The sequence below is a fragment of the Drosophila simulans genome, chromosome 3R, assembly GCF_016746395.2.
Source record: "Drosophila simulans strain w501 chromosome 3R, Prin_Dsim_3.1, whole genome shotgun sequence".
Classification (NCBI taxonomy): Eukaryota; Metazoa; Arthropoda; class Insecta; order Diptera; family Drosophilidae; genus Drosophila; species Drosophila simulans.
In genome coordinates, this window is record NC_052523.2 from 11,321,635 (window position 1) to 11,345,528 (window position 23,894).

The 23,894-nt window shown below is 46.7% G+C and overlaps 9 protein-coding genes across 9 annotated transcripts; 4 read left to right on the plus strand and 5 right to left on the minus strand.

Moving 5' to 3' along the window:
- Nucleotides 1-44: 44 nt before the first annotated feature.
- LOC6728042 (nuclear pore complex protein Nup93-1) lies at nucleotides 45-2,741 on the plus strand. Its single transcript, XM_002103358.3, has 4 exons — nucleotides 45-315; nucleotides 374-554; nucleotides 608-1,989; nucleotides 2,051-2,741. Exons 1-4 carry the CDS (start codon nucleotides 155-157, stop codon nucleotides 2,715-2,717), a joined length of 2,391 nt encoding a protein of 796 aa, XP_002103394.1. The 5' UTR covers nucleotides 45-154; the 3' UTR covers nucleotides 2,718-2,741.
- On the minus strand, nucleotides 1,994-3,690 carry LOC6728043. Its single transcript, XM_002103359.4, has 2 exons — nucleotides 3,359-3,690; nucleotides 1,994-3,298 (listed from the first exon to the last, which is right to left on the minus strand). The coding sequence occupies exons 1-2, from the start codon at nucleotides 3,594-3,596 to the stop codon at nucleotides 2,751-2,753; spliced, it is 786 nt and encodes a 261-aa protein (XP_002103395.1). The 5' UTR covers nucleotides 3,597-3,690; the 3' UTR covers nucleotides 1,994-2,750.
- A 788-nt stretch (nucleotides 3,691-4,478) lies between these two features.
- Nucleotides 4,479-6,057, plus strand: LOC6728044 (2-(3-amino-3-carboxypropyl)histidine synthase subunit 2). The gene is made up of 2 exons (XM_002103360.4): nucleotides 4,479-4,740; nucleotides 4,794-6,057. Exons 1-2 carry the CDS (start codon nucleotides 4,579-4,581, stop codon nucleotides 6,039-6,041), a joined length of 1,410 nt encoding a protein of 469 aa, XP_002103396.1. The 5' UTR covers nucleotides 4,479-4,578; the 3' UTR covers nucleotides 6,042-6,057.
- Nucleotides 6,058-6,059: 2 nt separating this feature from the next.
- LOC6728045 (mitochondrial-processing peptidase subunit beta) lies at nucleotides 6,060-8,327 on the minus strand. The gene is made up of 6 exons (XM_002103361.3): nucleotides 8,019-8,327; nucleotides 7,545-7,751; nucleotides 7,157-7,485; nucleotides 6,725-7,095; nucleotides 6,572-6,663; nucleotides 6,060-6,497 (listed from the first exon to the last, which is right to left on the minus strand). The coding sequence occupies exons 1-6, from the start codon at nucleotides 8,085-8,087 to the stop codon at nucleotides 6,153-6,155; spliced, it is 1,413 nt and encodes a 470-aa protein (XP_002103397.1). The 5' UTR covers nucleotides 8,088-8,327; the 3' UTR covers nucleotides 6,060-6,152.
- Nucleotides 8,328-8,390: 63 nt separating this feature from the next.
- Nucleotides 8,391-9,424, plus strand: LOC6728046 (cyclin-C). The gene is made up of 2 exons (XM_002103362.4): nucleotides 8,391-8,978; nucleotides 9,038-9,424. Exons 1-2 carry the CDS (start codon nucleotides 8,391-8,393, stop codon nucleotides 9,251-9,253), a joined length of 804 nt encoding a protein of 267 aa, XP_002103398.2. The 3' UTR covers nucleotides 9,254-9,424.
- On the minus strand, nucleotides 9,415-12,206 carry LOC6728047 (GPALPP motifs-containing protein 1). Its single transcript, XM_044923453.1, has 3 exons — nucleotides 11,936-12,206; nucleotides 9,691-10,572; nucleotides 9,415-9,630 (listed from the first exon to the last, which is right to left on the minus strand). The coding sequence occupies exons 2-3, from the start codon at nucleotides 10,567-10,569 to the stop codon at nucleotides 9,466-9,468; spliced, it is 1,044 nt and encodes a 347-aa protein (XP_044779388.1). The 5' UTR covers nucleotides 10,570-10,572; nucleotides 11,936-12,206; the 3' UTR covers nucleotides 9,415-9,465.
- Nucleotides 10,729-11,893, minus strand: LOC6728048 (phosphatidate cytidylyltransferase, mitochondrial). The gene has a single exon (XM_002103364.3). The coding sequence runs from the start codon at nucleotides 11,881-11,883 to the stop codon at nucleotides 10,855-10,857; it is 1,029 nt and encodes a 342-aa protein (XP_002103400.1). The 5' UTR covers nucleotides 11,884-11,893; the 3' UTR covers nucleotides 10,729-10,854.
- A 159-nt stretch (nucleotides 12,207-12,365) lies between the features above and the next one.
- LOC6728049 (exosome component 10) lies at nucleotides 12,366-16,160 on the plus strand. Its single transcript, XM_016176710.3, has 5 exons — nucleotides 12,366-12,759; nucleotides 12,834-13,015; nucleotides 13,156-14,560; nucleotides 14,806-15,732; nucleotides 15,848-16,160. Exons 1-5 carry the CDS (start codon nucleotides 12,652-12,654, stop codon nucleotides 15,926-15,928), a joined length of 2,703 nt encoding a protein of 900 aa, XP_016034657.1. The 5' UTR covers nucleotides 12,366-12,651; the 3' UTR covers nucleotides 15,929-16,160.
- Nucleotides 16,016-19,180, minus strand: LOC6728050 (glycosaminoglycan xylosylkinase homolog). The gene is made up of 6 exons (XM_016175333.3): nucleotides 18,853-19,180; nucleotides 18,536-18,782; nucleotides 17,825-18,454; nucleotides 17,084-17,661; nucleotides 16,822-17,022; nucleotides 16,016-16,762 (listed from the first exon to the last, which is right to left on the minus strand). Exons 3-6 carry the CDS (start codon nucleotides 18,101-18,103, stop codon nucleotides 16,555-16,557), a joined length of 1,266 nt encoding a protein of 421 aa, XP_016034659.1. The 5' UTR covers nucleotides 18,104-18,454; nucleotides 18,536-18,782; nucleotides 18,853-19,180; the 3' UTR covers nucleotides 16,016-16,554.
- Nucleotides 19,181-23,894: the final 4,714 nt, after the last annotated feature.

A 23,894-nucleotide genomic window follows, 5' to 3' on the forward strand; every position in this document is an offset into this window, starting at 1 on the left:
TCCTTAAATTCATTATTAATCTATTATACAACACTAGGAATTATTTGCACACGCGTTCGATCGATACTGTCATCTATAACACAGTTGTGGCGCCAACATCTGGTCACACTGATCTTGCGGCTGCATTTGGACTTAACTTTATTTATTTGCAAAAATGGACCTGAACACTCTGCTGCAGCGCGCCCAGAACCTGAACAATGACGCGAAGGCAGAGTGTGAGCTGCCCGTCGTGGAGCGGACGCTTCAGCAGGTCCTGCAGGCCACCACGGAGCTTCATTCCCGGGTCACCCAAACCGGCAGCAAAGAGATCCAGGCGTGAGTAAACAAACCTGAATTAAAGTGAACCATTGTCAATATAAACCTTCTTCGCTAGTCACATACTGCTGGGCTCCAAGGGCGTGGACCTGCCCAAGCTGAACCAGAAGCTGGAGGCGCTGAGTGCCCGGAAAACATTCGAGCCGCTGGACGTAAAGATGGATACGGATGTGCGCACATTCCTCAAGAACGAACGCGAGAATTCAATTCTCTCGGTAATCGAGGACACGAAAAAGAATGTGGGTAAGGTACCAGATAGCCAAAACATTGTTGACTTCTCCGATACTCGCAGATCAAAGACTCTGCGAACAAGCAGAGGTGGGCCAGTATGAACAAAGTATGGAACGAGGAGAAGACCCGCCTGCTGGACGCCTTAATTGCGCCCTCACAGAACTTTATTGACCTACAACGGCTGCCGGAACCCACCATCGTAAATCCGCATTGTCAGCCACGTTCCTGCCTCGATCCGCTGGAACTCGTGTATGCGCAAGAGTTGCGGCATTACAATGAACTGCTTCTTAAGAGCAGCCTCCGGCCCAATCTCGTCCAAAAGTTCGCTCATCTGTCCCAGAGCTTCGGAGATAGCCGGCTTACGGACATGTGGACCCTGCTGGCTTGCGTCACCCAAATCAGCGAGCCGCTGCGCAGTGACCCCATCAAGAGCCGACAGCAAAGACCGGAGTTTGTTACCCATGCAAAATCGTATCTAGAACGGCGCTATCGTGTGTTCATGTGCTCCCAAACCGGTGGATCCTATGCCGGCAACAGCTATCAGTTGGTTCTGGCCTATGTAAACCAGCGGTTTAGAGCACAGCAGACCATCGGTCTTGTGGACACCGTCGGCGAAAGACCCTTATGGCCGCTGGTTTACTACGGATTGCGCTGCGGATCGACCAAGGTGGCCGTTGAGTTCCTGCGCGAAGCCGGCAGTAGCCACGATGAGTTTGCCCAGCTCGTTGCAGATCGCAATGCGGGCGAAACCAATTCCAAAATAGAAAACCAACTGCGACTGCAGTACGCCAACAAAATACGTAACTCCACCGATGCCTATAAGAAGGCTGTTTACTGCATCCTTTTGGGCTGCGATGTCAACGAAGTACACGGAGAAGTGGCCAAGACCATAGACGACTTCCTTTGGATGCGGCTGGCCATGATACAGCCCGGTGACGCCGACAACTATGGTAAACTGCAGTCAATGATTTTGGAACAGTATGGGGAAAAGTACTTCAATGCTAGGCAGCAGCCGTATCTCTACTTCGAGACCCTTGCATTAACCGGCCAGTTTGAAGCCGCCATCGAGTTCCTGGCGCGTCAGGACGACAATCGCGCACATGCAGTTCACATGGCCATAGCGCTGTTTGAGCTAGGACTTCTAGGCAGTGCGCGCAGTGTGTCGCAGCCCCTGCTTTCGATCGACATTATAGATCCACAGCCACTGAGACGCTTGAACCTAACCCGGCTTATCCGACAGTATGTGCAGCGATTCGAGCGGACGGACACCTCGGAGGCGCTGCATTACTACTACACACTGCGCTGTCTGAAGGATCCCAAGGGCCGGAACATGTTTATGGCCTGTGTGTGCGATCTTGTGGTGGACAGCGGAGTCTTTGATACCACCATTTTCGATCTGATATTCGGCAAGCGGCAGTCGAGTGACCAAAACGATTTTAACAGGTGATTAGGCAATGTTACTTTTATTTTAGTCAGTCTAAAGTCTAGTCTCTTGTGTTTTTAGTGGACTCTTCCGCCAGTTCGAATGCCCGGAGTTCGACACGCGCACCATGGCCGGTCAGGTGGCCGACGAACTAGCTGCGCTGGGTAACTTTGAGATGTCGGCGCGGCTGTACGAATTGGCGGGCAAGTACAATCTGGCCTTGAAGCACATCTGCATTCTGCTGGCCCATGTGGTGCACCTGCCCACGCTAGGTGGATCGTTAAGGGAACGCCTTGGCCTAGAGGCTCAAAGATTCAACCAGCTGCTGGCCAGCGACAGCATCGATGTGGAACCCAAAATGAAGAACAGCTTTGTGCTGCTGCAGGATCTGCTTATCTTCTTCAACTTCTATCATGAGGGAAAATTGAATGCAGCGTTGGATCTGCTCGAACAAACCCAATTGATGCCCAACACGTCGGACGATGTGGATGTGGTTCTGGCCAATGTGAAGCGACTTAGCGGCGAGGTAATCAAGGTCCTGCCCGACGTTATTGTGGCCGCCATGGAGATCACCCAGCGGCAGTACAAGCAGCTGAAGACAGGAACGGGCAGCTCGCTGGAACTTAGCCAGATGCAGAAACTCCGGCAGCGGGCCAAAGCCCTGTCCAACATGGCAGCCACTATGCCGTATCGCCTGCCCAACGACACGAACAAGCGACTGATTGAACTCGAACTGGATATGCACTAAAATAAATGTACTTTAAGGGATGCAGATAGTAGTCTACTTCATTAGCATGAATATGTGCTCCTCCTCTTCCTCATCATCACTGTCTGTTGTCTCCTCTCGCCTTCTTTCCTCCAGCTGCTGAATGCGAAAATGAGCAGCTGCCAATTGCTGTTGAAGATCAAGGCAATTGGCGCATGGATTATGAGGCTTACTCTCCCTGAAGCTTTCCTCGTCGATGCCAGAATCCTCGCTTTTGAAACTGATATTACTTCTATTAGCACATGATTTCATACTTTTGACGGTCTTTCCGAGGGGATCCTCCTCCTCCGTTCCTAAGTGGAACTCTGGAATGGCGTCTTTTCTAAGGTTTCCCTTGTTGTTTGGCAGATAAGTCTGGCGAAAGTGTCTGCCGCAAATGAACAGCCACTTGTTGTCCAACGTAAGCCGACATATTTCCATCCATTCCTTGCGCATTTCGGGATTCGAGGGAAAGAAGTGCAGTCGTTCTGAAGGCGATCGTGAAGAGCAGTTCCTGACGCTGCACCTGCGGACGAAAGTGTTCTTGCTTGGCTTACTGACCTGGTGCACTACCTCTTTAGTATCTAAAACATAAAGTAAACTGGTTTAGGAAGCTAACTAGGAGGCTGCTCCGATACACTTACTCAAGAAGAGCGTGGGAACTGCCCAGGAAAACACTTTGGTCTTGCCAAAACATTGTGTCTCAAAGTGCCGCCTACACACCCGACTATTGAACAAGTTAATATCTTTTATGTCCGCAATATTGTCCATCCACTTCTGCCGGACAACCGGATTTATAGGGAACTTGTACATGGAGCTACTATCCTGTTGACCACTATTATAGCAATTGGTCACGATGCAGCGAAGTTTTCGGTTTTTCATATTTTTGGACTGCTAATATGGTTTGGTGAAATGTTGGTAGGTGAAATGGAGAAAGCAACAAGTGTTGGTAGTCGCTTGAAACTTAAATTTGGGTCAAGATCAGTGACTGGACGTTGGTCAAAAGAGGGGGTACCTCAATGTCTTCTTCAGTAAGCTTTTAAGTTTATCGGGAATAATTATAGGACTTATGTTTATAGCCTTTTTGAATTTTTAAATTGTTTATTGCGCCTCAACAGAAATTAATTCAAACGAGAAAGCGAACTTTTGTGGTCACACAGTGTTCGGGGTTGAGTCTTCGATAAGTCTGTGCTCCAACCAAATTAGCATGAACACTGATCACGTGATACACTTTTTTAAAGAAATTATCATTTGCAAAATCGTTGACTTTTAATATATAAATCTCTACTAAGGTCAACGAGTTTATTATATTCTTGAATATCAGGTTTTTGCATTACTTAATATAATTTTTAAATAACTCACATATGCATTCGGGAGTTATTTTTGTTCAAGTATGTTCATTGTAAATTGAATTAAATAGTTTACATGTTAATTGTATATTTTAGGAATAAACAATAATGTTTTAAACGAAACTAGATTTTATCAGACATTCTAATTTTTATTTCATTAAACTGATTAAATTAAACTGAAACTGGTTTTAATTAAAATTAACAATTCTGATTCTTATATTTTATATTTACTAACAGATAATTTAAATTAGGTTCTAGAATTTAAATCGGACCAATAGCGACGTGGGCATTTTGCATTTTAATTTTTATAATTATTTATTACATATATCAGTTCTCTAATTCAACCAATATACTCTTTGTGAGTGTATACAAAATTGTAATTCGTTTCTTTTTGTCCGTTTCAATTTCTAATCCAGTCTAATGCATCCGTTGCTATCTTGACTTTGTTTATTTTGCTGCATGCATTTGATACTTTTTCACTGGACAAAGGAATCTTGAATAGAAAGTGATTTGAAATGACCTCGTCCGAAACATCAGCATCGGCTTTCTCGAGCTCGGACACAGCCGCCCTGGAGCGTCAGGCAGAAGTGGAGCAGCCGGTGACCTTGGAACAGATCTGGAACGAAAACCACCGGCGATCGAGCGTAGATTGGATTAGCAAAAGTGGTTACAAAAGGGTGTGTATATCGGTTACGCTTTTGGAACAAACGTCTAAAGCGTATCCTTCTAGGTTTGCCTCCAATTTCCGGACGACTATCTGCCCCACAGCAATGCGATTAGTGTGGGCCTGAAGGAGTTGCTTGCGACGGAGGACGTGAAGGTTTTCATCCTGGCAGACACCACATACGGAAGCTGCTGCGTGGACGAGATTGCGGCTGCCCATGTGGACGCTGACAGTGTGATTCACTTCGGAAACGCATGTCGCAGTAGGGCCTCCCGCTTGCCGGTACTTTACCTTTATCCAGAGTTGCCGCTGGATGTGAATGTTCTCCTGGGCAAGCTGCAAGGTCTGCGCGCGGAGAGCAAAGATCGCCAGGTGTGCGTGTACCTGGACATTGGCTACCAGCATGTGTACGGGGAACAGCTAAAGAAGCAGCTGTCCGAGGTACTGGAGCCCAAGGAACTGCTGCTGGAACTTTTTCCGCCCATCGAGGCAGAATCAACGACAACAAAGGAGACCACGAACCTGGAGAGGATTTGCATTTTCATAGGCGCCGATAACCAGCGATTCGCTAATCTATCCCTAACTGCTCCAGCTGCCGTGCAATGGCACATCTACGATGGATCCTCTGACAGTTTTAGCTCAAAGAATCCCCTAACGGCTCAGTTCATCCGGCGTCGCTACTTCCACATCGAAAAGTGCAAGGATGCACAAACACTGGGACTCATTGTGGCCACTCTTTCGGCTGAAGGTTACTTAGATGTGGTGACGCGACTGCAAACAATGGCAAAGGGCAGAGGAATTAAGACACAGCTTATTTCCGTGGGCAGGATTAACCCAGCCAAACTGGCTAACTTCCTGGAAATCGATTGCTTTGTCCTGATCGGTTGCCCGTTCAATAATATGTACGACTCCAAAGAGTACTATAAGCCCATTGTCTCTGTCTTCGAGGCGGAGATGGCCCTGAATCCCGCCTGGCACATGAGATACCCCGAAGCATATGTGACGGATTTCAAGCAACTTCTGCCGGAAGGACGCAGCTTCCTGCCTTTTGATGCGGCAGATATACCAGAGAACGACGTCAGCTTGGTGAGTGGAAGGCTACGAGGAGTGGTCAACGATTCCCTGGAAACAGCTGGAGATCCCGCCTCGCTTGCTCTGGCTACACAAGCCAAAATGGCTCTCATGACGACGGATACCGGGCTCTCCTTCGAGGATCGCACCTGGCAGGGATTGGATCCTGCCCTTGGGCAGACGGAGCCCGCAAAGTTGCAACAGGGACTCAGTGGTATACCCATTAACTATTCACATCAATAAAGGCAAGAGAAACTTATATAACTTTTAGTATTATCGGTTTACTGATCCTCTGGGGGCGAAATTTTCTTTTGAATTAAACTACAATGTCCAACAACAGCGGGGCGGAACCTCTTAAACCCTCAACCAGTACATGGAGGAGCGGATTCTGTTGTAGTCGGGCAGGTTCTCAACCGGACCCACGGCAGCGACGGCTGGGCACCGATCGTAGATGTACTTCATTGCGACGTCGCGCACATTGCCCACACTCACGGCATCGATGCGCTGCTCCAGCTCGTGCAGAGGGATGCGGCGGTTGTAGCACAGGATCTGGCGGCCAATGTCCTCGCAGATGGGTGTGGTGCCGTCGAGCTGCAGGAGCATGTTGGTCTTCAGAAGGTTCTTGGCGCGCTCGACCTCAGCCTCGGTAACCATGGTGCACAGACGCATCCATTCGGTCTGCACGTTGAAGAGCATGTCCTGGGGATTGGGTTTGTTTACATAAAATTTGCTTTCTCTGGAGAGATTTCTGTCGAATCATTGATTCTTCTTACCTCGCACTGCAGAGGGTCGCACACGAAGTAAATGCCCCAGAGTCCGGTGTCCTTGTAGCATGTGTTGAACGACTGGAAGCTGTGGCAAAGGTCTGTAGGGGAATAATGGTTAATAATCTCCATATCCTGGTCGTCTTAAAGGTGCACACTTACTATCCTCAGCGCTGGCACGGGCCAGGTTGGAGGCGTTGTTGGCGCCACCGCCCTGAGAACGATCCCAAGCACCCACCAAGGTGTTGGCCACCATCAGGGGGATGTTGTCCTGGTCGGTCCAGCCGCAGCCTTCGACGGCGATGGCGACATGGGCCAGGGGCAGGGAATCGTCGCGCACACGCACCTCGGAGCCGGTGAAGCGGCAGGGAGTCACCTCCGCGGGCAGCACACTGGCCTCCAGGCCACCCAAGCTGCTGCAGGCAAGCTTGACCAGATCATCGTGCTTGACGCCGCCAGCAGCGGCCAGAACGATGCGCGAAGCCTTGTAGTGGGTCTGGATGTAGTCGGTTAGATCGGCCTTGCCAATAGACCTAAAAAATGAAGATTTTAATTAGAGACAGAACATTTGTTATGAGACCTGAATATACTTACTGAATGTTCTTGGTGGGTCCCAGGATGGTCTGGCCCAGGGGAGTACCCTGATAGGCGGTGGCGTGCAGGTGATCGAAGACCACCTCCTGCAGGTTGCTCTCCACTTCCTGCATCTCGCGCAGAATCACCGAACGCTCGCGGGCGATCTCAGCCTCACCCAGTTTGGAGTTCTGGATGATGTCGGCCAGGATCTCGACGGCCTTGGGCACATCCTTGGACAAACACTTGGCGTAGAAGACGGTCTGCTCCCTGGAGGTGTAGGCGTTCAAGTGGGCGCCCAGGTTCTCAACCTCCAGCTCCAAATCCGTTTGCGAGCGCTTGGCGGTACCCTAAAAGTGGCAGACAGGAGGTATTATACGCATTTAAAGCCTCAAGCTAGTGAGCCAACCTTGAAGGCCATGTGCTCCAGGAAGTGGGCAACTCCGTTGTTCTTCTCGTTCTCGGAGCGCGAGCCCGCATCGATCCACAGTCCCACGGTGGCGGTGGAGGCACCGGAATCCTCGCTAGCCACGCGGAGACCGTTGTCCAGCTTGGTCACCTGGGTGGCGGGTATGTTCAGCAGAGTCTTCTGTAGGGTGGCAGCCGACTTGTAGCGCTGTAAGTTCGGGAAAATGGGGAAAACTATAGCCCAAAGTTAAGTAAAACACGAACATAACCTCAAAGTGCTTGTAGTGGTTTTTCCAAAGTTTTCCCAACAATTTGTTGGAAAAACTTGATGGCTCTTGATTAACTGACCAACAAGATGTTGTTTATCCCTTTTCGTACAGAAATAAACCATAATTGCAACCAAAAACACAATCATTTACAATTACGTAATTTAAATCCTGGGACGCGTAATCATTTGATGGCTGGCTGGACTTACCTTGATCATGTCAACGCCCCGCATGAAGGAGCGCATATTCTGCGTCACGCCAAGAACTCGCAACGCCATCGTTTTATTAATTCGTTCAATAGCCTATTACTAAAAAATATTTAAGACTTTTTCGTCTGTGGCCGCGGCGCTGATGAAAAATTCACACACACACACACCAATGTACTGCGCTGCGCAAAGTTGGCTGCGGCCAGTCAGCTGTTTGTGGAAAATAGCTCAGGTGTGCACACACTGTCTGAAACGGCAACACAATTTTTTCGGTTTTCTTGGTTTTCCGGCTTTTTATTTAAAAAAAACACCTAATTTGGATAGCTAACACAAAAATCTTGGCCGACCTAAGCAGCTCGGCCTACTAGTTACGGAATGGCGGGCAATTTCTGGCAGAGTTCGCACTCGCAGCAGTGGATTTTGGACAAGCCTGATCTGCTTCGGGAGCGTCAGCACGATTTGTTGGCCCTCAACGAAGATGAATACCAAAAGGTGTTTATTTTCTTCGCCAATGTGATCCAGGTGCTGGGCGAGCAGCTAAAGCTGAGGCAACAGGTCATCGCCACGGCAACGGTGTACTTCAAGCGATTCTATGCGAGGAACTCCCTGAAGAACATCGATCCTCTGCTGCTGGCACCCACTTGCATCCTGCTGGCCTCGAAGGTGGAGGAGTTCGGTGTCATTTCCAATTCACGGCTGATCTCGATCTGCCAGTCGGCCATTAAAACAAAGTTCAGCTATGCGTACGCTCAGGAGTTCCCCTACCGCACCAATCACATCCTGGAGTGCGAGTTTTACCTGCTGGAGAACCTGGATTGCTGCTTGATTGTCTACCAGCCGTACAGACCGCTGCTGCAGCTGGTTCAGGACATGGGCCAGGAGGACCAGTTGCTCACCCTGAGCTGGCGCATCGTAAACGATTCCCTGCGCACCGATGTCTGTCTGCTGTATCCTCCTTACCAGGTTTGTGATCCTGATAATTTCTACAGCTTCCTTGCCTCTGAAGAACCTATTTTTTTTAGATCGCTATCGCCTGCCTGCAGATCGCCTGCGTCATCCTGCAAAAGGACGCCACAAAGCAGTGGTTCGCAGAACTGAATGTTGATTTAGACAAGGTCCAGGAGATAGTGCGCGCCATTGTCAATCTGTACGAGTTGTGGAAGGACTGGAAGGAAAAGGACGAGATTCAGATGCTGCTGTCCAAGATTCCGAAACCGAAACCACCGCCTCAGCGTTAGAAGAGCTTCATAATCATTCATCATTAGCTTGTATTGCCCAATCGTGTGTTTGTACTCATATTACCAATGTATTTATGCCAATTAAACGAAGGTTTAAGCTAGGTGACTAAGCAAAAATGTCATTTACCTATTATTTTGTCTAAATTAAATTAAAAAATTGCTTAAGATTAACATGCGGTACGGATCGCCCTGCTTTTTATTGTTCATTTAACCTACAGATACTTAGCTTGACCCCTGGAGAACTTGGTGTTCAATATCTTGGCCTTGTCCACAATCTGCTTGGTTTGATTCTTGTCGATCTTGTTAAGCTTCAAGTCCACATCCCTGCTAAAGGGTCTACGTTCTGGCTTGGAACCCGATGCAGCCAGTTCCTTTTCCTGTAAATTATCAAAATATTTTATGAGCAATATGATTTTATGGAATATTCATATTCGTACCTTTTCTCTCTGCTCTTTCCTAAGCTTTTTTTGATGCAGCTCCACTAGGGACTCCTCCCGCTTGTGCTTCTTTTTGTGCTTCTTGGCCATGCTCTCCTGCTCGTCATCCCGCTGCTGTTCGTACTTGACCTGTGCCATTTGCTCGAGTTCCTTCGAACTGAGCGACTTGGGGCCCGATGCAGCAGCATCCGCTTCACTCTGCGGGGTCTTCGTCCAGGATGATCGATCGCTAAAGTCGGGGCGCTCTTTTCCCTGATAGAAAGTACGCTTCATATTGCTCAGGGCAGCAAGGCCGCTCTTTAGTCCCACATCCGGCAGCTCAAGCATCCACTCTTCGCGAACATCTTGGTCTGTTGATGTACCCAATCCGCCGCCCTCCAGAGCTGCCAACTTAAGGGCCAAGGCACGTTCCTCCAGAGGCACTTGACTGGCATTTGGCAGTGGCCCAAAGGTGCCAGCTAGGTCATCATCGTCCTCAGCTTCCGCTTCCTTAGTAGGAGACTTTTCCCGGGCCAAATTGCTGGGCAAGACAGGTCCTATCATGGTCTGCGGTTGTGGTGCTGGTTGGCTTTGCTCAGGGAGTTCCGGCTGCTGGGGCTTCCTTAAATGCGGCGGTAGAGCGGGACCAAATGAGTCTTCGTTGTTTGTAGCCACATCTGGCGGAGATGCATTCAACAAATGTGGAGGTTGCGTGTAAGGCACAAGTTTCTCCTCCTCCAGCTTTCTACGTTTCTTCTCCTTGTGGCGACGCTTCTTGTGCTTCTTTGATTTCTTCTTCTTGGACTTGTCCTCATCTTTGCTGTGCTTCTTAAGCTTTCGTTTCCTTTGCTTTTCGTCGCTGGACGAATTGCTATCACTACTATTGTCGTCGCTGGACATGATCTGCAAATACAATTAATGAAATAATAAGTAAACCAAGATATTCCTTGAGGTTTTAAGAAGGTCCATTGGATGTGGAAAGAGATAACAAGGATCAAGGATACTCTCTTGTTACGATCAAATAACATCCTTCTGAGAATCCCCAAGAAAACTCAGGTCTTTGGCTTGGGCTAAACATATATTGCAGTTAACAACTTTCAAGCTTAAGAATATTTAACAAAATGCAGCTGGATGGGACAACTTAGTCGGTAGATTGGCAGCCAGGGGATTAACCCGAAAATAAACCTAAACAGCGAATGTCTTTTGAGCCTTGCGATAGCTATAGGCCAGGGACTTGAGAAGGCCAGCACTGGGAATATTTTTGATCGATTGCGTGACACTGCTGCGCCACACAATGTCGTTGACGGATGCCTGCAGCACCTCCGGAAGCTGGGAGGCCATGGATAGGTGGTTCACCACCTGGGTGTAGTCGCCACGACAGGCTGCATTTCGCTGCAGTCGCTTCTGAAGCTCTCGGGGCAACTGTCGCAGGTGCTGGCACGTGGCCGATGAGGATTTGTCCTGCTCGAAGATTATGGCTGGTTTCCGGCTCCCTGGTTCCTGGCCCTTCATGTTGACCGCCACATAGTCGGAAAGTTGACCCAAGGAGGGTTGGTATAGGGCGAAGAAATCATTGATTTGCGGACTAACTATATTGTGCACTTTCTGTTTGTTTTCCCCGAAAATCATACGGAAATCGCCCTTGTAACTCAGCCCGGCGATGGTGTGGAAAAGTCCGTAGGCAGTGAACTTCTCTGGTAAAAGTAGCAGAGCAACTTGCAGAGCGGATACAAGATTCCTGTCCAGCGCAGCCTTTAGGGGAGGATTATCAGAAGGATTGACCAGATTCGTCACTGGTTTGTGCAGCCTTCCAGCCAGGTAAAGATGCCGCCAGTCAAGCAGATCATCCAGCAGCTCTTCCTGCGACACCACGCCGTACTTTATGGTAATGCCCACATCCGGCAGCGGCACCAAAGTGTTGCAATAGACACCCGCACCCAAACGCTCCTGATACTTGGCCACAAAGTTCGGTCCCAGGTGCCTAAGGGCGGAATAGTGATCCGGATGACGGTGCAGATTCTCCGCATGGAAGCCCTGTGCATCACGAACGCAAAAGACCAGATCTACAACGGTTCCCGGCGGTGGACGCAGGATCTTTCCATTGCCCACTTTTCCATAGCCTTCCTGCTGTTTGACGGCGGATCCGTAGGCGAACATATAGCTGACACTGCCCAGCGGAAACCGCGCCACCGTGCGTCTGTATAAGTCCAGCATCTTGTGCGTGATTTACCTCCTAATTGGACTAAACTTAGGCTTTATAATTACTTTTTTTTAGCACGTTACTCCGCTTCTATTGGATGGAGTTGATGCTTCTCGCTCGAGCTCTTCGCTTTTCGCCGGCTACGGAGTGTGTACACACTGGCAATCAGCTGGCTGGAAATTTTGTTCGGTTTTTCACTTGAACAATTTGGCGCCTTCTTGAAAAAACAAAAGCACTTCGCTCTCTAACTTGAATGTAAAGCCTTTACCACCAATACTGCAATAAAAGATTATTTCGTAATTTATTTTTAAATGTTAGCTCTCTTGGTAGTGTTGCGAAGTGTTTACATCAGCTGTTTAAGAATAATAGCTAGAAAAGACCAAATATTTAACAAAGCAAATAATAATTTTACAGGCCAAACCTATTCTCCATGGTTCAATATAATAATAATATTTCGCTTCTTAAAAGTATTTGTAAAGTATTGTTCATCAAAGGAGGTTCTGTGTACGGTTTAACATAACAAAATATCATCATTCCAAATTTGGCTAACATTTGTAAAATACACCATCACATCGATTTAATTCGATTGCGGTCAGCACCGTTTTAGTGCTATATAGTGATCAAATTTCGCCGCCGGTAGTGTTGACAAACTCCAAATTCAAGCTGTTGTTATTCTCAAAAAGGAAGAAGAGAAAACACGCACATTTTCCACAATCTGTAAAACGACAAAAAATTTGTACGAAAATAACACGAGACATTCGACAAGGAAACACTAAACAGACATGCCGCGAGCCCCGAAAAGAGTTCACCAGGAGGCCAAAGAGGAGTCGGCCCAAGCAGACCAGCCGACGCAGAATTCCGCTTCAGAAGATATAGAGGCATTCACAAACGTGGGTAGCAATTCAGCCAATGTACATAAGTATATTTCAATGCAATCCCTACGTTTTCTGCTCTGACATTCCAGAAAGGGTTCAAGAGTGCAATCGCCGCCACAAAAGCCGCCAATGCTTTCCCACAAGGAACAGCACGCGCTCTTTACCTGAGCTATCCGGGCTACGCACGTGTTATTGAAGACCTGACCCAACGGGTGGTGGCGCTCATCGGGAACGTGCTGCACTCCAAGGACATCAAGGGCGACATCAAAAAGTAAGCTTCTACCGATGACATCTGACTAAGCCTTGAGTTTTACAACCACTTTTCGAAATGTTGAAAATGATTTTCAGCCATTGAAATCACAGTTGGTTTCTGTATCTGTAAATAATAATCGATCTTTATTCTTTAAACAGACGCCAAATGGAAGAGCAGTTTGAGATGGTGCAGGAGTGCAACGACTTACTGTTTGAGCGCATTACGACCAATCTGGACATTAAAGCTGGTCTGCGAAGAAATACCCAACAGGTCGTAGAGGCCCAGGTGGACGTGATGACCAGCTCCACATCCATAGAACCCGCAGTAGCTGCTCAAAAAACCCAAGGAACTCCAAAGGCCGGCAGCTGGAACAGAACGACAGGAACACCCCAACGCAACATGGTTTCCACTCGTCTCTTCACCGCCAAGAACATCATTCGACCGCAGACGCAATTTAGGGAGCCGGTGGATAACAGTGCCCAGAATCCGTTTGTCCCAAGACTCAAGGAGAAACCTAATTCTCTTAAACCGCTGGCCCTGCTGCCCGAATACGATGATGCCGGCAATGTCCAATCCTATTTGCATCCCTACGAGTTTGAGCTGCTTAAGTTTGAGCCTCCGACGGAGCAGCTCCAAAAACAAAAGCCAGTGCTACCAGCGCTGATGGCAGAAACCGAACTAATGGTGGTTGACACGGTGGAAAAACTGAAGCAGGCATTGGAGGAACTTAGGCAAGCGCCCCAGATCGCCATAGATGTGGAGCACCACTCGTATCGCACCTTCATGGGCATCACTTGCCTGGTCCAGATGTCTACTCGCAGCAAGGACTATATTTTTGATACCCTGATCCTACGCGATGATATGCATATACTAAATTTGGTACTCACCGATCCCAAGAAGCTGAAGATCCTGCACGGCGCCGATTTGGACATTGAGTGGCTGCAGCGCGACTTATCGTTGTATATCGTCAACATGTTCGACACACATCGGGCTGCCAAAGCCTTGAACATGGCCAGGTTATCGTTGGCATATTTGCTTAAGCACTATTTGGACTTGGATGTGGACAAGAGCCTGCAACTGGCCGATTGGCGGATGAGGCCGCTCCCCCAGCAGCTGGTGGACTACGCTCGTCAGGATACCCACTTTTTGATATACGTTTACGAACGGATGACCAACGATCTGCTGCAGCAGCAGGCCGAACCGGGACTGCTGGGCAGTGTCTATCAACAGAGCACGGATGTCTGCAAGAAGCGGTACAATAAGCCTCACATCGGACCAGAATCTCATTTGGATTTAGTACGAAAAACGAAGCGCTCTTTCGACAATCGGCAACTGTACGCACTTCGCGGGATCTTCGAGTGGCGCGATGCTACGGCGCGGTCAGAGGACGAGAGTTACGGCTATGTGCTGCCCAATCACATGATGCTGCAAATCGCTGAGAGTCTTCCAAGGGAGATGCAGGGAATCCTCGCCTGCTGCAATCCCATTCCGCCGTTGGTGCGCCAACAGCTGCACACGCTTCACCAGATTGTCCTCAAGGCGCGCGATCAGCCGCTGGTCAAAGTGAGTTTCGTGACGCTTTCAAGCAGCGCTTGCAACTCGATCAACGTTGGCGCCTATACCGAAAATTTTTCATTACCAATTAATTGTAACTAACATTGAAATGAAGAACATGTTCTGAATTCACCTTATAGTCCGATTCATTTCACAACCGCATGTCTACTAAAATAGGTTTAATGTTACTAACTGCTGGGGTGGTATCTAATGTATCTAATGTTTAATATTCATGATTTTAATTACGATTTTAGCCTATCCTGGAAGCCCGCAGCAGTACACAGGCATCGTTGCCTCCCTCGACCAAAGACTTTAGCAGCAAGCTCTACTGTCCGCATGATTTTTCGCATGTGGAGGAGATTCGCGACGACCTGCCAACGCTGTTAAAACGTAGTTCAACTACAGGAAAACTGGAGGTGGCCAAAAAGGAGGAGGTTGCCAAAGTAGATTTGACCTTAGCGGCACCAGCCATGGCTCTGTTCGAAAAGCAGTCCAAGCCGACACCAGAAGAGGAGCAGCGCTGGGCCTATCTTCGCAAAGAGAGCCAGACACTGCGTATGCCCTACAAACGTTACCTCGCCATCCTGCCGCTGATGGTGCAGCTGAAGGCCGATCAGTTGGCCAGAGAGCGAAGCGAGTTGCAAAAGAGGCAATTGTGTCCAGCGGCCCCAACTGTGGAGCAAAACATTAAGCTGGAGGCAAACGCCATCGGGAAGGAGGATGATGACATGTACTCCGTTCCGCTGAAGGAACAATTGAAGCGCAAGCACCCACAAGCGAACGTGAAAACAGATCCGGATCAGCAGCCGACCGCTAGCAAGCGACCTCGCACAGCTGAGAGCACACAAACCAAACCGCCGGTGAAGATCGAACCAGTCGAAAAAGTTCAGCAGGCTACAGGCGAAAGCGATGACGAGGTCGTGGAGGTTCCTATCGAAAGACAAGCCACAGAGCCACCGAAACCATCGCCGGCACATAACAATCGCAAGCAGAAGAAGAATCAGTTCCAGCGCGGATTCAAGGCCAAGAATCGAGGAAACCACCCGCAGAGCTCCAGTCAGCAGGTTCCGCAGCACCAGGGTACAGGTAACTTTGACTACAAGAACGTGGACTTCCGGCAATTCAAGGGAGGAGCGCAAAGGGCACGGGGCACAGAAATTAAGCAACAAATTCGCGGCAAGGTGAGTGCTATGTTTTTGGTTTTATTCCCCTACTTTGGCGAGTATTAAAAAGCTGGCTTAGCTTTTACTGAAACGATGTCTCCACTAAACATTTATTACGCTTGTTTTTTTTTAGAACCGTCCCAACAATCGCAACAACAAGCAGTTCAACAAGCTTTTTACATTTAGTAATGTAAGGAAAGAGGGCAAAAAATAAACTGCAATCGTGACGAAGTCTGTAAAATATATATAACTGGTATATATGTGGATTCAATAGGAAAAATGCGAGCAACACGAAAACGGATTGATGAAGCTGATGATAAATTAAACATGTGTTTATTTTTGATTGTTTATAAATTCTCTTCAAGTTACAAAACTATCATTTCTGAGCCTTGCAATTTTCTAAAATATCACCTATTAAATAACAACCGTAACTATTCATAAAACTAGACTATCGGATATGCTATTAAGGATCGGTTTGTAGTTCAACTTTTAAGAATAGTTTTAAGAGATATTCAATGAAAAAATATGGGAAAACCAAATAATAATTGATAGTCGTGGGAAATGTCATGGTAATTTCAAACTTCTTAAATGGATGGCATCTCAATTTTTCGAAAACATATCATTCAAACCAATACAAGACACGACAAAAAACCTTAATTTAAAACAGGTTAAACCTGTTGTGGGCATTTAAATAGTTTAAAACGTTGGGAGAAATACAGGAGGAAAACATGGACTAAAATAATACGATAATTTCTCTATCTAACTTTAGCTTAAGTAGGATGTGGAAAGTGAGTCCCTGTAGCTCTAGTGCTGGCTTTTAGCCCTAATCTCGAGCTGGAACTACAGAGTTTTGAACATTTTGTCGCCCTCGATGTCCATGCAGTGCTCCACAACAGCATAGACCACCAGAAGTCGTCGCTCCACTCCTTTTTTGTGCTTATCCGTAATGAGGGGATAGAGAGCATCCTGCTTGGATAGCCGATCGATAATTTCCGTGAGTACGCCACCGGAAAAGACTTGCAGCCGATCCCACGTGGATTTTCGCAGACTGTAAGGCAAATAGTAAATAAATAGTTATAGATATTTGGTAATTGGTCGAAGGCTTACAGGCAGCATTGGTAGAGTGGCGCCAAGATGTCCAAGTGATCCTTGTTCGGGTTTCCGAAGGCTTTTCCATTGTCAATGAGCACCACGCGCTCTTCCCGCGTCTCATAGTGATGGCGATCCCCATTTTGGATTAGGTAATCGAAAATAGCCGCATCTATAAGGTCCAGCAGGCGAATGGTCTCCATTTTATTTTTTAACGATCTGAAAAGTAATATATTTTGAACTAGAAGTCTATAGTGTGAAGTTGAAGTGCGAAACTCACTTGCAGTAGGTCATATCGTCCTCCCAGGGCGCCCGCTTGTCATCCTTGTAGGTGCGTTGCCACGGTGATCGCCGCTTAGCCAACGTACCCGGAACAATATAGATGAGCACACCTTCAATGTTGTGCCGCTCATCGCCACAAACGGTTTCCTCCTCGTTGCAGTAGTGACACTTCCCGAACAGGCAGTACTTCTCCCTGCCATCCTCGTCCGTTTCGATGTTTATGGTTTGCTGGAGCTCCGGATCGCCTTTGGCATATATCTCCTTCTTGAGGTTCACCACTCGACCCACAACGATGGGCGTCCATCGAAAGTCGAGCACGGCGCCGAGATAGAAGGCATATACTTCAGCCGTGTGGCGATCCTTGCCACTGTACACCATGCCATCGATGACCTCGTCCCGCGGATACCATTGCGGCTTAAAGATCACCTTCTGCTGCTGGGAGAGGCGGACCAGGAGCTTTAGTTGCGTGCCCCGACCCAGGTTGCTCACCCGGGTGATAGGTTCGCGGCGCAGTGTTTCTAAAAGCTGGCCCATCGATGAATCGTATAAGGGATAGACCTCGTTTTCGTGGGGCCACTAAAAGGCATTGAATGGTTAGTGAATATACTTAGCTGCATATTATAATATAGAATGTTTTCCCCTATTAAAAATTCATTTCCTTCTTTTGTTTGCATAAGCAGCCAAACATAAATCACGAGCATAGCAATTCTGGCAGACCCGCTGAGATCCATCGACTTACCCAGTTCGCAATGTCCCAGAGGACACTGGCGTTCTCGTATGGCGCCGCTTTGTAGTTTTTAAGCAGCTTGTTGCGGAACATGAAGAAGCGCGGATTGCGATTGAGGTAGTTGGGTTTCAGGTGGCGCATCTTGTGCCGTATCATGTTCTCCAGCGCCCGGACGCTGGCCAGATGACCCTCCTCGGCGCTGAGGTAGTACATAAAGTAGAAGTTGGCACCGAGCGCCAAGCCCAACAGGCTGGCCACGATTCCCGCGATGATGACGCTGCGCTTGTTCATCCTGCAGCCTGGGCGGGCGTTAGCCTATTTTTAATATTACGTATACGCAGCGATAGCCGCACTGGCAATTTGCTCAATTCTAGCCGAAATGTTGATATGGCCGGGCTGGCACAGCGGCATGCTGCTGCTGTTGTTGCTGCTGTCGCTGCTGTTCCTCTGGCAATTGTTGCAGTTGTTGGTGTTGCACTTGCAATACTTGCTGCACTTCTTGCAATTGTTGCTGCTGCTCTGGCGATTGTTGTTCTTGCTGCGGCTGCCCTTCCTTGTGCTGTACTTATTTTTTTTTTGGCAGACATCGGCTAACAACTGTTCGCATCAGTCCATTGTTGTGCAAATTAATTGTGGCCGCCTCTGAAAACGTGTAAGCATTAATTAAATTGTCAGTAGTAGAGAAAACGAGTCCTGTTCCGGGTTCTAGTCTATTTCGCTCACCTACTGCAACAAGTTAATCGGATCCGGTTGTTTACACACCTACTGTTGACCCCATTCGGATTCTTGGCAATTGGTTTATCTTAGTGTTTCCGTGTGATTCATTCAATTTAGATAATACCCGCGCCGATCAGTTGATGCCTTCTAAATGATGGCATAAATCATGATGGTTTGATAATGTGGTCCTCCTACGTGGTTATCCCATCGGTGCTTCTATGCATTCAGATCCCATCCGATTGCAAGCAATCATCTAGAAGATGTGCAAGATACGAGATATGTGTGAAGTGTTCCTGGCACAAATAGCTTTCTATCTGGCTTACCCGTTTGTTTACAAGCGTGCAGTGGCCCCTTTGGGATTCTTGGCCACAATTGCCCAATAAATCGTGTGCTTCCTCTTCTGCTGCTGCTTTAATTGGCCGCCGTCTTGTTTTTGGCCAACATCCACATGAACGAAGACCGCACTGCACGCATTCGGATTCGGAAGACAAAGAATTCTGTTGCCGCACTTAGGCTGCCTCTCCGATTTGGCCGATCGTTTATAAATAGCTTTTGTTTATGTCGGTGAAAATGAGGAAAAACGTGCGTTTTTCACCGGCGCAGGAAAATGACAACAAAAGGGATACGCGATGTAAACAAAAGACAGCTGACTTCAGCTGTTGCAGCCCTATCTGGCAACGCCGGGCATAACCGCCAAATTCAATTTATATTATATATTCGTATTATTTCGCTTTATTTTTGGGCTAATCTTCTCAGGTGGCCCAAAGTTAATCAAAAAACTAAGTCAGCCCACAAAAGGAACACCAGCTAAAGGTCAAATGCTCGCACAGGTTTGAGTTATTATAAAAACCCACACAATTCCAAATTGCACATATGAGCCCAAACGTGTACACTGCAAGAATTCTTCGATCACTAAAATCTAATAAGTTTAGTGTCTTTGTTATTAAGAAATATAATATATAATGATCCACAGTAAGGAAATTAAGTGCTGACAAGATTTTCATGCAGTTTATTGGGCTGAACAATAACTATCTTAATATTGATATTCTTCCATACACATTTCTCTAACTTTTTAACAATTTTCAAGAGTGCCGAGTTACGTGAAGTTAGCTTAGTTATTTTTTCCATCGATGGTGATAGCCTGAGAGGTTTACCTTGCCTGGGGCCTCCCACTGGAGCAGAGCGCATAAACTGCGCCCACTTCTGAAAGGGAAAAAAGGAGGCCGAAAGGAGTGAAAGCAGGGAAAGCTGGAAAAGCTGGCAATGGGGAAAATCGTGGAGAGTTATCCCAGGCCACATATGGCGCAAAATAAACCGACAAATGATAACGGCACTCGAGCAAACAACAATAAAGGATGAAAAGCACGAAAATCGAGTAAATGAAAGAAATAATGGTGTCGGGAGTGTACAGCAAGTAACAAAACGCACGAACGTGTATCCCCTTCCTTCCATCCACCAAACTCCAAGACCACCCCGCCCCCACTTTTCTGCGCACTTTGGGCCCCCGAAAATTCAAATGCCGACAGCATCCGCCGCCACATTTGTTGCTGGCCTGGGAAATCCAAAGGCAGTTGGCGGCCAGAACGCAACACCCTCAGTGTCGACACATTACGACTACAGTTAAATTTAGCCAGCAGTCGCAACACTGGCAGAAATATAATTGAGTATTATATAATATGTCACAAACAAATACAAACGATTGGATTTGAAAAAATTTCTCGAAATGGGTTCGTTTTCCAATTATTTTCCCAAAGCGTTTGGATATGAAATGATTTTAAGACTTGATAACTTGCTTTCTTGCTGAAACTACTAAGTTCATTTTGTTTTTTCATTTGTTTTTACACATTGACTAGAAGATTTTTTGCAGTGCATGTAGTGAGTACGCAAGTGCCAGAAAATGATCTGCTTGCTTGTTTTCATTGTTTTGTGGGTTTGCTCGTTTGTTTGTTTGTTTGTTTGCCAGTTCGCGTGGGATGTGTAATACATATTGAAATAAGCCAATTTCCGAATCTGGTGAGCGGCAAAATGCATAAGTTGCAAAGGCAATGCCAATTCAAGAATTTTTAATCCAATTTAATACCCAAAAGTTATAATCAAATGCATGTATATCCATAATATTTTGATTCGAAGCAGAAATGTGTATAGTTGATAAGAACTAAACCTATTAATATCGGCACATTTCTAATTAATATCAATTAGGAATCCCCACTCACGGCCAAGTGAAAACGAACAAATAAACAAAACTAGACAATTCAATTAGGGCGAAAATTGTGAAAAGCCAATGGAAGTACACAGTTCTTCGTAATTGGGTCAGATGTCGCTAACGAGCATGACAATTACACAGAATGTTGCCCAAAGCTGACGGCGAACGCCAAGGAATCAATTTCGGCCAAAAGAAGGGGGTTTCCCCGCTTGACGTGTGTGCGCGTAATGAGCTTTCAAAATATTTAGCTGAAATTGGGAATCTATTTGGACATAAGTACAAGGATATTGGACAGAATCCTTGGGAGTGAATTAATATTTGAGTATGTAATAAATTCTCTAGTAAGGAAAGTTCGTTTCGAATTTTAAGAGTGTATGCATATGAAAGTATCCTTGAGAATCGTTAAAACACCGTGAAATCTGTGCAAACATAATTTAAATTTGTAACTGCACTTACAGCTTCCTTTTTTGTTAACCCGCAGCGAACACAAGAGGCTGTGTAAAAAAAAATGAAATCAATTAATTCACACACCAGCACAGATGGGAAAGTTACACACCGCGTCGTGTTAATTGCCCATGTGCCCCAATTCATGTTTTTCCGCAGCTCTTTTTGTTTGTCTCCGCTGGATGGCGCTTTCCTTAATGGCTGTCGCTCTTATCTGGCCCCTCATGCGTTTTGTAATTAATTGGCAGACATTTTACTGCCGTGCAACGTTGTCATAGGTCGTTCAGCACGTGCTGGGCAAAGGCGGGGGTTGGTGTTGGTGGGTGGTGTTTCCTAATGATTAATTACAATTTAATTTGTTTGGCATTTTGCAGCGCTTTAACGGCGGCGTTGGACGATGACAAAATGTCCATCGGGCTCCCGAAGGATTCGTTTAAAGTTCAACAATTGCTTGCCGCCAAATAAATTTGTCTCTGTGTTCAATTTATTATGTTTGCTGCACGTTTAATTGAATTTGGTGGCACAATACAACGAGGATCCATCTAATTAATTGTTTTTTGTTTTTCTTCTGCGTTTTGATTCGCATTCATCTTCAATTCGTGCTCTTCTTTGTTTTGCGACTTTGTGTTTGCTTGCTTTGCTGCCAGAAATATGCAAATTTGGGCTAATAAGTCGTCCTATGAATTATGGGAACACAGAAAGTAATCTCTTTAATTCGGGATTTCTTTGGCACTTGAAAAACATTGACAAGTAATGGTTTCAAGCAAAATCTGTAAAGATTTTCCGTGACAAGTATGTCAGGATATTTTTTACGACTCTTTTCGGACCTACGTTTGTGCAACAAAAGGACGTGAAAAATGGGTAACAATTTCGGGGGCCCAACGTGAAATTAACTCATTCGTTGTGGCCTAGAATAACAAAAGACACTCGCACACACACTGGCACATCCTCAACACACACACACACACTCTCACTCACACAGTCGTAAATAGACGCTCCTAAGGTCAAGCAACGTCATTTTTCAGACGGCCAAACAAAAAAAATGAAATAAGGAAGGAAAAAGGGAGAATAACTCGGCTTCAAGTGCCGCCACACGGAGAATTTAATGTGTCAGAGTGTTGGGTCCACAAAGTGTGCGAGTTTGTGTGTATGTGTGTGTGCGGGTAATGTGTGTGAGCCAAAACACATGCTCGGTCAGGAGGAAAATATAAACAAACGCCCACGCAAAAGCTTCGCGCTCCTTTCAGCCCGAAAAACTATGCCACGAGAAAGCTTTGTGCGTAAAGCTGAGGAGCAACAGTTCCGCACGAGAGACAGCAAGAGAGCGGAAGAGCGGATGCAGCACGGCAACACTGGAAGTGGAAGTGCTCTCTCTCCCCTCTCTCACGGCGGAGCAACAGTTAAGATTCCGCTCTCACCCTTCGCAGTCCCCGGACAAAGTTGTTGTTGCTTTCCCCACTGCGAGCGCTCCACCTGAAAGCTGTTGTTGTTGTGGAATTTGAGTCAATGGAGCGGAGATGTACACGGTAAAAAACTGGAACTTGATTTTGTGAATGAAAGGATACAAGATATTGCAAAAGCTATGGCTTCAATCTATTATGTAAAGGCTTTTAATTATTTAATTAATGATTAATCCTCCTGATCCACCTCGTCGTATACTTAATAAATAAATATTTGTATATGTTCATCATGCTAAGGTAAAAAATATAATAATGAATGAGTTGTTACTATTTGTTAATAAGATCTTAGGTCTAGAAGAAGCATAACAGTTTACTCCTTTATTTTTGCTTTATCATAACAATGAGACCATTTTTCCAGTGTAGCCGCTCAGCAGAGCCCTGTCCCTGGGTGAGAGTGTGTGAGTGAGCCCATTTCGGCCGCCCAGGACCTTCTGGTGCTTTTATTGCCCGTGGAGCTGTTGCTGCTGCCGTTTTTGGCCAGTGCCTGGATTGTTGTTGGCGCGAGAACAACGCGCGCGTTCTTCACTGCGTTTTCCCACGTTTTCGGCTCGAGCGTTTTTTTCTGTGACTGAACTAACTGAATTGTTTCGTTTGTGGCAAACGTGTGCTAGTTGTTGGCGTTTTTTTCGGTCATCCACGTGCTGTGGTTACAAGTGTCTTGAAATGCAAATAAACGAGATTCCACCGAAAGTGCAATGCATCTTTTATGGCTGCCATTAAAGCTGCTAACTGGTATGTTTGGGGGCATTACCCGTTTGGGCCACGTTAGCCACATTTAGTTGACTAATTGTCTGGACCGTTTGCCAGCTAGGGATGTTTGATTGGCAAGCCCTCAAGATCGCGTTTCAATTATGCTGGGCTTGCACAATTTTTCGATTTTCCGAGCTAACGAGCAATCTGCAATCGATGGAATTGAAGGGGGACGCAGCGCATCCTTCAAGGTGTTCAATGTTTAGTGTTTTGTGTCTGCTATCTGCTTGGCTTTCATCTTCAATTTCCGTTGCGCATTCGCGCGTACTAGATGTCATTCGCTGGCTGCCCGTGTTGTTGGGTTCGTTGCGCTGTTCTGGCGCATAAAACAGCAAGAAAATTACAACTTATTGAGTTGCAAAGTGCGCTGGAAACCACACACAGAAGGACCCCAAAAGAAAGCAGCCCACACAGACGTTAACACAGGCAGACACACTGTGCCCCCGGGAGTATGCTACGTTTTTTTTTTTGCCAGCTTCCAAAGGGGCACTGCGAAATAAATGGAAGT

Coding starts and splice junctions, on each gene's coding strand:
- LOC6728042 (XM_002103358.3), top strand. CDS start 155: ATGGACCTGAACACTCTGCTGCAGCGCGCCCAGAACCTGAACAATGAC. Junction 316..373: donor GGCAGCAAAGAGATCCAGGC/GTGAGTAAACAA, acceptor CTTCTTCGCTAG/TCACATACTGCTGGGCTCCA. Junction 555..607: donor TCGAGGACACGAAAAAGAAT/GTGGGTAAGGTA, acceptor CGATACTCGCAG/ATCAAAGACTCTGCGAACAA.
- LOC6728043 (XM_002103359.4), bottom strand. CDS start 3,596: ATGAAAAACCGAAAACTTCGCTGCATCGTGACCAATTGCTATAATAGT. Junction 3,299..3,358: donor AGTTCCCACGCTCTTCTTGA/GTAAGTGTATCG, acceptor TTTATGTTTTAG/ATACTAAAGAGGTAGTGCAC.
- LOC6728044 (XM_002103360.4), top strand. CDS start 4,579: ATGACCTCGTCCGAAACATCAGCATCGGCTTTCTCGAGCTCGGACACA. Junction 4,741..4,793: donor GCAAAAGTGGTTACAAAAGG/GTGTGTATATCG, acceptor GTATCCTTCTAG/GTTTGCCTCCAATTTCCGGA.
- LOC6728045 (XM_002103361.3), bottom strand. CDS start 8,087: ATGGCGTTGCGAGTTCTTGGCGTGACGCAGAATATGCGCTCCTTCATG. Junction 7,486..7,544: donor TGGAGCACATGGCCTTCAAG/GTTGGCTCACTA, acceptor TGCCACTTTTAG/GGTACCGCCAAGCGCTCGCA. Junction 6,498..6,571: donor GCGACCCTCTGCAGTGCGAG/GTAAGAAGAATC, acceptor CCCAATCCCCAG/GACATGCTCTTCAACGTGCA.
- LOC6728046 (XM_002103362.4), top strand. CDS start 8,391: ATGGCGGGCAATTTCTGGCAGAGTTCGCACTCGCAGCAGTGGATTTTG. Junction 8,979..9,037: donor TGCTGTATCCTCCTTACCAG/GTTTGTGATCCT, acceptor TATTTTTTTTAG/ATCGCTATCGCCTGCCTGCA.
- LOC6728047 (XM_044923453.1), bottom strand. CDS start 10,569: ATGTCCAGCGACGACAATAGTAGTGATAGCAATTCGTCCAGCGACGAA. Junction 9,631..9,690: donor GGAAAGAGCAGAGAGAAAAG/GTACGAATATGA, acceptor GATAATTTACAG/GAAAAGGAACTGGCTGCATC.
- LOC6728048 (XM_002103364.3), bottom strand. CDS start 11,883: ATGCTGGACTTATACAGACGCACGGTGGCGCGGTTTCCGCTGGGCAGT.
- LOC6728049 (XM_016176710.3), top strand. CDS start 12,652: ATGCCGCGAGCCCCGAAAAGAGTTCACCAGGAGGCCAAAGAGGAGTCG. Junction 13,016..13,155: donor ATCAAGGGCGACATCAAAAA/GTAAGCTTCTAC, acceptor TTCTTTAAACAG/ACGCCAAATGGAAGAGCAGT. Junction 14,561..14,805: donor GCGATCAGCCGCTGGTCAAA/GTGAGTTTCGTG, acceptor TTACGATTTTAG/CCTATCCTGGAAGCCCGCAG.
- LOC6728050 (XM_016175333.3), bottom strand. CDS start 18,103: ATGAACAAGCGCAGCGTCATCATCGCGGGAATCGTGGCCAGCCTGTTG. Junction 17,023..17,083: donor GACGATATGACCTACTGCAA/GTGAGTTTCGCA, acceptor ATTACTTTTCAG/ATCGTTAAAAAATAAAATGG. Junction 16,763..16,821: donor CCACTCTACCAATGCTGCCT/GTAAGCCTTCGA, acceptor TTTGCCTTACAG/TCTGCGAAAATCCACGTGGG.